Raw genomic sequence first — 13,447 nt, 5'->3', positions numbered from 1 at the left:
ATGTCACACGAGGAATCAGTGTGTTTGAGGTGTTCCCAACAAATGCTGTGACTCACCAGGGCTTCCCCAGATTGTTTAAAGGCATAATCTCTGTCAATGTAAAATGCTAAATTTTAGTTATCAGTTAACGTTCTCAGAAATTTTCTTATAATATTCTTTTATATTTGTTTGGATTTCACCGTCAAACACAGAGGAGACAAAGTCTAGATGTCTTTACGCCTGATTACGGAGACCTGGCTCCACTCATCCAATCCGGACATGGCAATTGAGCTTCCAGGACGCACAGCGTATAGATATGAAAGGAGCTGTGACTCTGGTATGAACAGGGGAGGGGGGGCTCTGCATTTATGTGAACAACAGCTGGTGCACTGCTCAGCAGACCTGGAAAGTTTGGGTGTCTTTAGTTGACTGCTGTATACATTCCACCTGATGCCAACGGCAGTACAGGCAACAGAACAACCACCCAGAGGTGGTGCATGTGATTGCGGGGGATTTTAACTATGCAGATTTGAAAGTAGTGCTCCCTAAATTCCACCAGGACATTAAATGTGACACTAGGGGAACAAAGACACTGGAAAAAGCCTAATCCAACACCAAGCATGGACACAGGGCCACTCAGCTGCCACATTTGGGCTCCTCTGATCACATGTCGCTGGTTCTTATTCCAGCAAACAAATCTGTGAAAAAGCGAGCATCCCCCAAAATGCAGACTGTGAAATCTTGGCCGGATGGTGGAATCTCATGGCATAGCATTCTTTGAAATGAACCCCTTGCTTCTCAATAATCAGACTTGTAGAATAAAACTGTTAGGGAGTTCTGCAGGGCTCTGAGTAACAACAAGCACGGCTGAACTATGCAGCTCCCTCGTATATAACTAGCTTACCACCATCAGTGGGTGAATGACAGCAGTCTAAAGCGCTTTGGGGTCTATAGACTTGCACCTTAAAATGTTTCAGGGATAATGGAGGGAGCATTTATAAAGGGTGGCCCCTGGCTGATGACTCTACAGCCTAAATATTTTTGGAGGGCCGTCATTTTCTTTGCTCAATCTTGTTTCTTGATTGTGTTTGTTTTGATTACCAAAGATTTGCATTGTCTCTGAATACATGTAAATAACAGTTTTAGAGAAGGGAAACTGAACTATGAAAACCTAAAATTTTCATCAAAGATTCTATTAACTTAAATTTGTACGAGTCTTTCAGATGTGTTTATGCAAAGTTTATTTTTAAATTCCCTTGGAGGTTACGCACACACCTTTTAAACAAAAAAAAAATCTCTTATTATCAACACAACAATAATAGTAATAAATCAGAGGCGATAAGATTGTTTAAATTAGAAAAACACTCAAAAAAATTAAACTTTAACCCTGTTGATGGAAACATCATCTTTATCTTGTCCCACACACAACCTACAAAACAAAAATAAATTAGATCCTTTGCCCTAAATAAGAGAAAATTATTTATGAATTCAGCGTTATCAGCTAAATACTGAGTCTGCTTTTCTGCGACGTTCACAAGGGGGCGCCCACGCTCACCACGGGAGCGCGCGTCCCGAAGGCTGTGCGCTCCCGCTGATGCGCGCTCCCGGAAGCACTCCGGTGTTTTGCGCTTCAGCGTCCCGCCGGGTGATCCCAGGAACCCCGCAAGATGACAATTAACACGCTGGCTGAAGAAGGGCTGCGCCGGGAGCAAATGGCCTGCTTTCGGAAGGTAACGCTTTTAACTCTGTAAGCCGTTGTTGTTTTTTTTAGAATATATGTTGAACTGCAGAATGGGAGCGATCCTAGATAACCCAACATGTTTAGATGTCTTGCAATGGAAAACTGCTGTGATAATATAGGATTGCGCAGTATCCTGCTGTTTCTGCTGTATTTTTATGAACTTCTAACTTCTAACTTGGTGCGTTTGGCGTGAGCCTTTTCTGTTTGCGTCTTTTCCTCCTCCTGCGCACGTTCCGCTGACAGATGGAGAAAGTGATAGTGGCCATGCAGGACCCTGACATGGGCATGAAGATGAGGAATCAGAGACTCCTCATCACCGTCATCCCGCATGCCATGACTGGTGGGTTTAACAATATTTGCATTTGTCAAAACCCACTTTTATTGTGTGCTTTCAAACAGAAACACAGAAAAAAAAAAGGATTTGGGACCTTAAAGAACATTTGTCATTTGATTTTCCTCTGTGTTTTTATTGTATTTTTTACAGGTCAGGATATAATTACCTGGTTGATTCAGAAATATCACATCTATGAGGAGGGTGAGTGCTCTGGGTGATGAAGGCCTTTGGTTAATTCCCTCTCTGTGTGTGGCTAACATGCCGTGTGTCATAGCAGAGTTGCCAGGATATGGTGTTTGCTGCTGAGACGAGGTGGAGGTGATTTAGGTGTGCGATCCATGATCCAGAGGTTGCTGTTTCCAGTAAACAGGAATAGAGTGGGCCCCACTGGGCCGGAGTTTGATTAAGTCACCTGATGTGTGTTTGATTAGTGTTCCCGCGGAGGTCCTCGGGGGATATTATCATGCCTGAACTAATTTCATCCCTGGAAAAAAAAGAAAGGTGCACCCTGTTCCCTTTTTCACTCTGCACAGACTAAAAGGTGGGAATGAAGGAGGCAAACTGTCGATCATGACGATTGGGCTCTATGACGGAGAGGCTACAGACTGATGGGGCATTTTATCTGGAATAAAACTGGAACTTAGTTCATTTCAGTGTATTTCTGTAGTGCCAATTTAGCTTGCCAGTGTTTGCACAGTTATATATAATCAGTAATATATCAATCAGAACGTATAAGCTGATTCTAATGAATTTACTTTAATTTCAAATTGAACCATATTCATTGTAAAATACAGTCAATCTCAGTTTGTGCCAGGTGGTAAAAAGTTGTCTAAGCGAGCCCAGATGATTACACAGAGTCACTGACTTGGCAATAGCCCCCCCCCCCCCCCCTTCTGATTTTATTGTTTTTAGCTGTTCATGTAAAAGGTAGGAACAATTGGACGTTTCCTCTTGGTTTTACTTGTTCTTTTTGATCGTACTTTACTTCATTACTGATCATCTGGTGTACGCCCGGTGCTTTTTTTATATTTATTTTTGCATTTAGTAGTAGGATTGCACCTCATGACGGGTACACCTACTGTCCTTGTACAGGTTTACAGTGCATTGTCATGAAAGTCATTCGTTCACAGCATCAGCATCATACTAAAGGGGATGTTGAAAAAGAGACATAAGGAGAAGCGCTGCTGTTTACCGCCAAGTGGCAAGAAGGTGTTCTGGTCAGTTTTGTCCACAGTTTAACCTTTTGGCCTACATGCAAACTGTAACTTGTGGCAGAAAACCAACCCTACACATCATCTCCATGGTGAATACTTAGGTGGTGTTATGTTGTGGATCCTGGCAGTAGATGTGCAAAGCGGGCTTGGGGTCATTTTCACAGAAAAAGGTGGGAAGGTGTTTCTTTAGCGGGGCTAAATACAAGCGCATGAAATGCTGTTTGGATTTTTTATTGTAACAAATTGTCAAAATCATGAATATTTTTCCACATTATGAGACTATACACTTTTTAGTGCATATTGTGGTTCTCATTAATGGTAAATGATCATCCACCGATTGGCTAACCTTTTCCTTTTTGTGTGTTTTCATCCATACTCTTTTATTCTGTGTTGTCTAACAGAGGCTCTGCATCTTGGCGAGATGCTGGTCAGATACGGGTACATTTACCCTCTCAAAGAGCCCCGCTGCCTCGTCTTACGACCCGACGAGTCCCCCTACCGCTTTCAGGTCAGATGATTAATCCTCTGACTGCATGTTTGTGTCAGCTGCATGAAAAAGGGGCCTTCCTTAAGCCTATCGCGGGCTAAACTGTCCTTTTCAATCTAAGTGTCTTATGTGCCTTTTTCACTCTCTCTCCATCAGCCCAGTTCCTAAAGTAATCCTTCATCCATCTGTCGATGTCTGTTACCCTTCTTTTATTGCCAGTATGAACAACAATAAAAATAAAAAAAATAAAACAATGTGTTTTCCTAGACTCCCTATTTCTGGACAAGTACCCGCTGGCCGGCCTCAGAGCTGGACTACGGTAGGGAAAATAAAACAGTTAGGAAGAGGTCATGGGTGTGTAAATAAGCACGATAAGCCAACATAAAGAAGGAATTGGCACTAATCTTCTCTCTTTCCCGTGTTTCTTTTTGCTTTTTCCATCCGCAGCAATCTATCTCGCCAAAAAGAACATAAGAAAACAAGGAGAACTGATGGAATATGAAAAGGTAGGGAAAGGGAGTGCGTGTTCTGGGTGCAGAGAATGTGTGTGTGTGATGAATTATGAAGGAAAGAGTTTGCTGCAAAAGGCATGTGTCATCACTCCTCTTCCGTCCCTTTTTCTCCCCCCCCCCCCCCCCCCCCTCCTCTGGCCTTTTTAGGAGAGGTACAGTCTGTTGCACAAGCGGATCAACCACACCTGGGACTTTGTGGTGATGCAAGCCAGAGAGCAACTGAGGTACACTTACACGCATCCCACGCTCCCACGCGCGATTAAACATGCATGTAAACTTCCGCTGTGATTTCTGTTGATAGGGCGTCCAAACAGAGGAGGAAGGCCGACCGAATTGTCCTAGAATGTCAGGAGCAGGCGTACTGGCTCATCAACAGACCTCCGGTACATTTAAAAACTGGAATGTCCTGCTCTAGTTTGCCCTGTTTTGTACTGCACCTCATTATACTGCAGTGTGCCGTGCTATATTACGTTATACTATACCAGGGTTCAGCAGCCTCAACAGTGCTGGGAGTCATTTTGCCTGTTCTGGCTGATACGAGATTCCAGTCGCTCGGTGCTCTGTGCCTGTTACTTTGTCTTTTCTGCCACTGCCAGCCCAGTTAAACACACGCATTACTTGTCTATGAAACTACGCCGTTTGAGGTGTAGCAGAATGGGCTCTGCCATTTTAAATTTTTTATTTCTTTTATCTTGATTGATCTGGATGTCTCTTTAAGTTTCCATATCAGTCCAAAATCCCAGTACCTACATCGGGAACAATAGTGCATGAAAAATGTACGTGATGCACAACCAAGACCTTATAAGGCTGATTTTTGCCGCTGTATTTCATACCATCCTGTCATCACACCTACATTAACGTTGCCGTGAAGTAAACTCAGACATGAACTCATCTGTATAGAGAAGTCATTGACATTCCTGCAAGGCGCTTATAGAACGTATCCACCTTCTTGTTAGATGATTGTGGATTAGAATGAGTAACATTAATTTGCTTTTTTGTTGTTGTATCTTTACATGATAATCTAAACCGTGGATGTTAAAAGATCTGTGTCTTTTTCCTCCAGTTTTGCTTTGTGCGCTTTGTGCTTGTGTCATGTGAGCCAGCCTTTAAACAAGCACACACATGTCCATTTTATCATGTGTGTTTGTGAATTGTTCTGCAGTAACTAAGTAATTTACTACATCAGAGAGCAACGTCGTAATAGTTTTGGGTTCTTTTACCACACAACTATTTAAAAAAACTACAAAAAAAGTCAAGAACTACAAAACCTTCACCCACTGTTCCTAATGCCTCCTGCATGAAATATTCACAGTATCTGTTAAAAGCCTTTGCTGACAATAGCAGAAACGGTGTTGTAGGAGTGGGATGAAAGGGGGGGGGGGGGGGTAGGAGGTGTCATAAAGGAAATGAGAAAATTGTTAAACTCTTGCTTACTTCTTCATAGCCATCATCACACAAACACGTTGAGTGGAGGGGGAAATTCATGGGAAGAAAAGAGGAGAGATTATGGAGAGAGCAGTGAGGTATAAAGGAGTGGGTGGTGGGGGGGTAGCTTTGCGTCGAGAGCTAAGGCTTGCAGCTGGGACTTCATGTTGTCGAGGCCTTATGAATTAAGGACGAGGGGAAAAAAGAAAGAAAGCTTGGAATAAAAGGAAGAGTTGGTGGAGCGGAAGTTTCAGTGCTGACTCTTAAACTCAGTCTCATCAGGACGACAAACACCTCTGTGCAGAAACACACAACAGTCAAACAACGCTTTGTATAATCTGTGATTGTGCCTGTATTTATTTATTTATTTATTTATTTATCTTTATCAGCCAGGGGTGCAGAACATGTTGGACTGGGGTCTGGAGCGACCAAACAACCTTAGCGCACGGATCCCTCTGGTCAGAGACTTATCATTTCCCCCCATTTTAATCCCTCCTCAATCATTCTAACGGGTATGGCACGTCCTCCCTCTAACACTCTTGCTGCTCTCCTTTAATCTTGCTACCTGGATCATGTCAAAGTAAGTGCTCGACGGTTCATGGGCTAACGATGCGACCATGAGACGCGCGCGTACCGACGGATCAATGGGCGCGCAGCCTCGCGTACTGATGCTGTCCTTCCTCTTTTGCAGAACTAGAACAGCGACTACTACAAAAGCGAGGTAAGCATCGCATCGCTGCAGAGCCGAGTGCGGCGCAGACGGCTGCGTTTGGTGCGCATCACTTTTGTGCCTTCGTTATTAACAGATCGAGACGTCCAGGCGCGCTCTGGGAAGGAACCGAGTGAAGTCCTCCGTCTGCCTTGAAGGGTATGTGTCAGTTTGACGAAGGCCCACGCGCACGCTTTCACACGCACACTTCCACGCAGGGCATCTAATGGACCTGCTATTGCTTGGTCCAAATTCCTCCAGCGCACACCCACTAAGCTTACTGCTCCCTCTATGAGAGCAGCTAATGGACCCTTCCTGGGGCAAGTTGGAATTAGTGGCCATTAACTGCTACGTTGTGCTGCACTAATACAATAAAACTGTGTGGATGTGTTTTTTTATGTGTGTGTGTGTGTGTGTGTGTGTGTGTGTGTGTGTGTGTGTGTGCCTCTGCTTCTGTGCAGTTTTGTCAAGTACAGCGAGCAGTACCAGAACCACGATCCCATAATGCAAGGCTGTCTTCCCAGTAACCCCTGGATCTCTGATGACATTGCATACTGGACCATGAACTCAGAAATGTAAGATGAGACACGGGCAAAGCGCTGGAGTTCACAGGCGGTAGCCCACTTTGCTGCTGCTCAGAGAAAGAGACGCAGTCAGGCTAACATGGGTTTTATTTTCCTAATAGCGTTGTTTGGACTAATGTAGACATGGGACACCTGAGGAAAAGATGTTGAGAGGGAGCTGTTTTTGTTCAAATGTGGTGACTGTTCCTCTAATACCTGAACAAAAGGATCTAAAATTATTCCTTTTGCCGCTCTGTAATCAGTAGCAAAGCTTTCCGTGTCGCCACGACAATTCAATTGCTCCCATAATTAATAACAAGCTTTCTGCACCTCTCCTCTGGGAAGTTTTTATACCGCTCCTCCTCCATCTATAGGGCTGGAAGGTTTCCATGTCATCACTTCAATCGTTGTTTTTTCCACCAAAGATGTCTCAGTAGGATGGATTTCTCCAAAACATCTCCAGAGAAGTGCTGTGCACAGAGTTTTTATTGTCTAAACCCTGATATAAGTTCAACTAAATTATATTGTACTAACCTTTTTTAGTGAATTATAAGTATTCTTTAAGATAAAACTAGCTTAATAACTGAGATGTAACTACAAAAGACTGACTAGTATGTGGACACTATAAAGTGTTCTATCTAAACTAACTATCATAGTAACTAAATAAGTCACTAACTGTGATGTAACTCCAAATAATGATTCTAAAAACTGACTAGTATTATCAAGTGTATTCCATACTAACTAACTAACAAACGGACAAACTGTTTTTATTTGTTACTCTACCAAAAGTGAGTGCATAGTTTTTAAAATTTAAGGAAAATGGTCCCTGGTTTTCAGAATTCTTTATAAATAGAAAGTGTAGCGTCCGTTTGTATTCAGGCCCCCTGAACAATACTTAGCAGCACCTGAAGGTGATATTACATCTGCAGGTTACCTGGTTTATGCTCCTACCAGCTTCCCATCTAGAGACTGATATTCTTGCCAATTCTTATTTGTAAAAAAGCTCAACTTCAGTGAGAGGTTCTGCAGGCCCTGGATTTAGGTCTGGACTTTGACTGAGCCATTCTAACCAGCAGATATGCTTTGATCTACTTTGAGCAACTTATTATCACATCTATTGGCATCTATTGACATGATTTTCAGTTAAACATTTAACTAGATCACTTTTGGAGTGATGAAAGTCTGTTTTCACCATTTTTCTAAACTGTTCCCATCATTTCAAAATCACTTTAACTTTTTCTTGGAGTCTCCGCATGGAGAACTGCTCTAAAATGTGCACGGCTTAACTATTTTGCCAGAAGACAATGATAAAGAAAAGTCAAGAGTTACTTTGGTATAAATAATGAAAGCTTCAATCTGTGTCTAGACGCATCACTAACTATTTGATCAGGTAACCTGTTTTCTGTGGTGCAGGGCGCCTGTTCCCACTCGTCTTCGCGTGGAGCGCTGGAGCTTCAGTTTCATGGAGCTCCTGACTGACGCCATGGGGAGGCGGGAGTTCATGACGTACCTGGAGAAAGAGTTTAGCGGTGAGAACCGGTGACACAAATGTTGATGAAGCTGGGACAAAGCAATCCGCAGGGTTTTTAACCCCCAATTTCATGAGATTTAATTAGCTCCCATAAATTTTTGTTGACCAATCGCAATCAGGACCGTCTTGTACTGATTTTTATAGTTATTAATGTAAAAATGCTACACAAATTCCTTCAGGTTAATCTGCACTTTTAATAGTATTCACCATTTCCTCCTGGGAGCTGTTGCTATTCTTAGAACAAGAAAAGAAGTATCATGTCATTACAGAATTAACTGACATGATGTAAAAAAAAAGGGGGGATAAGAAAAATGAATTGTGATGAAAGAGTTCAGTAGAAGAAAAACACTCAAAAGACGGGATACGACGGGAAACTGGAACAAAGACTAGGAGGATTTGTTCATCCATGCAGACAGAGCATATAAAATACTGCCGGGGGCCAACATTTTCCTCAGAGACCCTCATGCTGTAAAACGTCTTTTTTTTCCCCATGCATCATTGTTTCTGAACCTTTAACGTATGTGTGTGTGTGTGTGTGTGTGTGTGTGTGTGTGTGTGTGTGTGTGTGTGTGTGTGTGTGTTGCACTCAGCGGAGAACCTCCATTTCTGGCAAGCGTGTGAGGAAATTAAACACGGAGAAAGTTCCAAGATCGTAGAGAAGGTGGAAGATGTTTACAAGTGAGTGTGCGCACACACAGTGCCCTGCTGGATGCTTGGTGTGTTTAGATGAAGTTTTATGTTACACATCAGCGTCAAGTAACATAACTAAAAAGTGGAGGGGAACTGACAGATGATGTTCAAGATTTTAGGAGATATAAATCTGAAAAGTGCGGCATGTATTTGCATTCAGCCCTCCCTGAGCATGTCTCTCTCGTTCTTCTATGCAAACGAGATAAACCTCAAAGTACCGCTGCTGAGGTGGTTTAGGCATCGGATAAGGATGTCTCCAGGATGAGTCGTTCCTATTTTAAGTGCAAAAATCTTTTTCCATCAGCAGATAATCTCATTTACCTGCTCAAATCAAAGACAAATACACTAATTTCAAGAAAATGCTGCTTACTTTTAGTTCCCTTTTTGCATCCAGGAACTACGGAGCCCTAGAGGGGTCATCGCAAAATGTTTTGCATGTTGAGAGAATGTGCGCTCGCTTTACTACATTGTGCTCTCGTTTAACTATATTGTGCACTCTTTTTTCTAAATCGCGTGCACAATTTACTATATTGTGCTCTCGTTTTACTATAGTGTGAGCTCATTTTACTAAATTGATATAGTAAATCATTGTAAAACGAGGGCACAATTTATTAAACGAGAGCACAATTTAGTGAACATGGTTATAGAACATTGTGTGCACGATCTACTTAAACGTGGCCACAATATGTAAAACGTGCACTCAATATTGTCTTGACACATGTAAACATGAGCACGTTATAGTATATTCGAGATATCGATCTACCAAAACGCACCCACGAATAATTAAAACGTGTGCTCGAATAAGTTTTATTAATTCGAGGGCTCAATAAAAGGAAACGTGCTCACAAATGATCACGACCTGAAAAAAAATATCACTTAAAGTGAGCTCTCCGGGGCTCCTTAAGGAACTGTTACCCCTGCGATCTTATTCAGAATAAGTTGAAGACAGTGGGTGGATGGATGAATATAATTTTTATATGCAAAAAAACCATAAACAAACAAACCCTGAATCCTTTGCCTTCCACCTGACAGCTACATGCTGTTTTGTGTCAGCCTCTTGCATAAAAATCCCCATAGAATGCACTAAGGTATGTGGTTTTAATGCGAAGAACAGTGTAGGTGCAGGATTCATTTCTTTCTCATAACTTTTTGGTTGTCCAGAAATTTCCTGGCTCCCGGAGCGGCCCGTTGGGTCAACATCGACAGTAAGACGATGGACAAAACTTTAGAGGGGATCAAACGGCCGCATCGCTTCGTCTTGGATGACGCACAGATGCACATCTACTTCCTCATGAAGAAGGTTTTTTTGCAGTTTTTGCTTCTCAGATAATTAGAAACAACTTTCAAAATTGAGGAAGTATTTCCTGTTCAACATCCTTTAACAAACATTCTGACCTGCGTTTTTAGGACTCTTACCCCAGGTACCTGAAATCCGACCTGTACAAAAACATGCTGGCCAAAGCTGTCGTCCCCCAGGAAACGAAGAAAAGGTAATAACTCGTCTTTGGTCTGTTTTTGAGTGACCCCCCCCCATCCGTTTGTCACCACGTGTCTTTCTTTCTCCCCTCCCTCCCAGTGTGTTCCCCTTCATGAGGCGTCAGCGGCATTCCAGCCCCTCCCCGGCGCAGGCCAGCGCCCAGGCAGCGGAGGAAGACGGGCGAGCAGGTACCAACTCCGCAGCGGGCTCCCAGTTGTGATGCGGGGGCCCCACAACCGTTTAGCTTGACTTGCATCCCCTCAGGCTCCATCGTCTCCATCGTCTCCATCGTTCACCACAGCGACCCACCGTGGACTTCTTGTTGTCTTCCACGTCATTGTGAACATAAGGGGCGGAGCTCCTTTTCCACAGACAGAGCTACTTTTTAGCGTAGAGCTTCCTGCAAGAAAGCTGGCTTGAACGCGTCAGAAACATCATCTCATCGGCGCATGAGCAGCTTCATCTGCATCCCTCCTAAGTCCAAACAACCACGCCCATTTGCTGCTGTCCTTCATCCCAGATGTTCTTTCTCTCTCAGCTCGTCAGATATTTTGCACGTGCTGTAAAATAGAGAGATAATTGCTAGCTCTGCTGAAGGCCTTGGCGATAAAGGGAAAAGAGATATTTAGTGTGACTGTCCTCTGGTCATTTTGTCCAGTTCATCCCATGCTGGAGCTGCTCACTGTGATTGCTGTAACGCTTGCTCTAGCATGTTTTCATTCCAATAAAATGTCACAAGAGCAGTTCTGCATGATGCCCGTGTGGATCTTTTCACTGATTTCAAATGATTTATGGGTTGTCCTTTCGCTTGCTTTGTAATATTTCATCAGTTTTCTTTAGGTTACACCATCATGGGATCAGTGCAATAATGTCTCCTTCATGACCGTATGATGGCGGGACATTGGCATACTATCTTTTTTCATACAACAGTTTGAACAGACGCGTGCCGTGAAGGTCCACTATTCTGTTCCTGATGCCTGGGCGGATTTCAGATTTGCTGTGACGTCAGAGAAGGAAACGTTGTGTTTGAGGTGTTGATTAAAATACATCCAAATGTGGGCCTCGATTCAACTCAAATGAATCGACCTATCAGAAGCGTGCAAAGCCATGACATCAGCTGGGCTTTTCCGAATTGTTTTAAGTCATAGTAATCCTTGTTTCTGTCAACCTTTGAGTTTGAAAAAGAGGAATAAGTTAATATCCATTATTATTATTAAAGAGATACAAATAATGTTGGTAATCATAATTGACCTTGGGCGATAGTTGAGGGGGTTCATCTCCCAGCCTAGTTATATGAAATATTATGAAAAGTTCATATATTTCAGTGACTCCATTCACTAAGGGAAATGGATTTCAAAGATTAACACAGGTTGATTGTTTAAAGCCTTTATTTCTGTTATGCCCCCCAGCTCCAGCTAATAAAAACACAGCATTTAAAATTAGAATATTGCAGAATATTTGATAAAAAGCCTGGTTTTCATGCAGAAAAATGGGGCTAAATGAAAAGTATCTTTAATATCAGTGTAAAGATGTTTTTTTCCCCTGAAATGTACTATTATTCTGACAAACAGGCCTCCTAGAAATTCATATTCTTATTCTGAGGATTAAAGGGGACTGTATGCTCTCCCTGTGCATGTGTGGGTTTTCTCCTGGTACCCCAGATTTCTCCTACAGCTACAAACATGCATGTTAGGTCCAGGATGGATCCAGCCTCTGTCTCAATGATGCAGAGATGGACATCAGTGTCTGAACAACCCAGCACTGATTAAGTAGGCAAAGAAAACAGAAACATTAGACAACTGACCTAAAAGAAGAAAATCATAGTGTGCTTTAAAGTTAAGTCTTTTTTACGATGTGCATTAGTATTGGTTTCAACTGTAGAGAAGGAATATTTCTGCATCTCCAGCAGATCGATTTACTTATCTTTTGTTTTGATACTTGAATCTTGCACCTTTAGAGGGCCTCGTGTTTTGCCTGAATGATCCATGAGTCCAGGTTAAGTGGCTGGAGCAAAGGAAGGCCCGGCACAGGACTCTAAAAGTGTGAGAAGCATCAAAAGTCCGAGGAAAAGTTTTAAAAGGGCTGTAGAGCCCAGAGGAATGTTTATGAAATAAACACTTTAAAGGATTGCCAGAAAGTGTGGCTCCTTGGAAGGAAAGAAAAATTACTTTTGTACCGTTTTGTAGCTAAACAACAATATAATAAACAAACTTTTTATGGACTAAAATACAAACAGTGTTAAACTCTTTGAGCTCCTGTGAGCTATAAACACACCTGGCTCCCTCTACTGGCTGCATGTGGGAACTCAACTGTTCAAAAATGATAAAGAATGACAATAAAATAAAGAAAATGAAAAACTTAAGGCAGACTTTTAGAAGCACAAATCCTCTCCCCCAGACTCCTGATTCACTCACTTAATGCAAACCAGCTTTCAACTAGTTAACCCACGCTTTAGCCTTCTCATATGCCGGCGACAGAAAAGCTGTTAAGACCAGCAACGTGTGATCTGTAAGCTCTTCGGGGCCATCAATTTCCTAATGGAGGTAAGCTAAATATAGGAACATGACAACACACAGAGTTATGCGCATTTCAACAGAACTGCTTTCTACATTTCTGAGGATTAGCATAATCTGCTTTCCTCTATTCCCCAGTCCCTCCACACTGAAACTCAGTATTCTCATCGTAGATGCGTGTGTGTGTGTGTGTGTGTGTGTGTGTGTGTGGCGGAGAAAAGAACAGAATAAAATTACACCTACAAAAAACAGAGTTAAACAAAACAAATCCA

The 13,447-nt window shown here is 42.5% G+C and overlaps 1 protein-coding gene across 1 annotated transcript; it reads left to right on the top strand.

Annotated features, from left to right (window-relative positions):
* The first annotated feature begins 1,560 nt into the window (after positions 1-1,560).
* Positions 1,561-10,944, top strand: rgs11 (regulator of G protein signaling 11). Its single transcript, XM_012861067.3, has 17 exons — positions 1,561-1,709; positions 1,964-2,060; positions 2,205-2,255; positions 3,670-3,776; positions 4,023-4,074; positions 4,203-4,261; positions 4,415-4,491; positions 4,569-4,650; positions 6,082-6,150; positions 6,390-6,413; positions 6,499-6,560; positions 6,863-6,976; positions 8,378-8,493; positions 9,086-9,173; positions 10,347-10,485; positions 10,593-10,675; positions 10,762-10,944. The coding sequence occupies exons 1-17, from the start codon at positions 1,647-1,649 to the stop codon at positions 10,880-10,882; spliced, it is 1,404 nt and encodes a 467-aa protein (XP_012716521.1). The 5' UTR covers positions 1,561-1,646; the 3' UTR covers positions 10,883-10,944.
* The last annotated feature ends 2,503 nt before the right edge of the window (positions 10,945-13,447 follow it).

Source organism: Fundulus heteroclitus, chromosome 6 (assembly GCF_011125445.2).
Source record: "Fundulus heteroclitus isolate FHET01 chromosome 6, MU-UCD_Fhet_4.1, whole genome shotgun sequence".
Lineage (NCBI taxonomy): Eukaryota > Metazoa > Chordata > Actinopteri > Cyprinodontiformes > Fundulidae > Fundulus > Fundulus heteroclitus.
The sequence above is the reverse complement of the archived record's forward strand: the minus strand, read 5'-3'. Positions and strand labels throughout refer to the sequence as shown.

Excerpts from the sequence above, each read along its gene's own strand:
- rgs11 (XM_012861067.3), top strand. The coding sequence starts at position 1,647 with ATGACAATTAACACGCTGGCTGAAGAAGGGCTGCGCCGGGAGCAAATG. Across the intron at positions 8,494-9,085 it reads CCTGGAGAAAGAGTTTAGCG|CGGAGAACCTCCATTTCTGG; the intron begins GTGAGAACCGGT and ends TGTTGCACTCAG. Across the intron at positions 9,174-10,346 it reads AAGGTGGAAGATGTTTACAA|AAATTTCCTGGCTCCCGGAG; the intron begins GTGAGTGTGCGC and ends TTGGTTGTCCAG.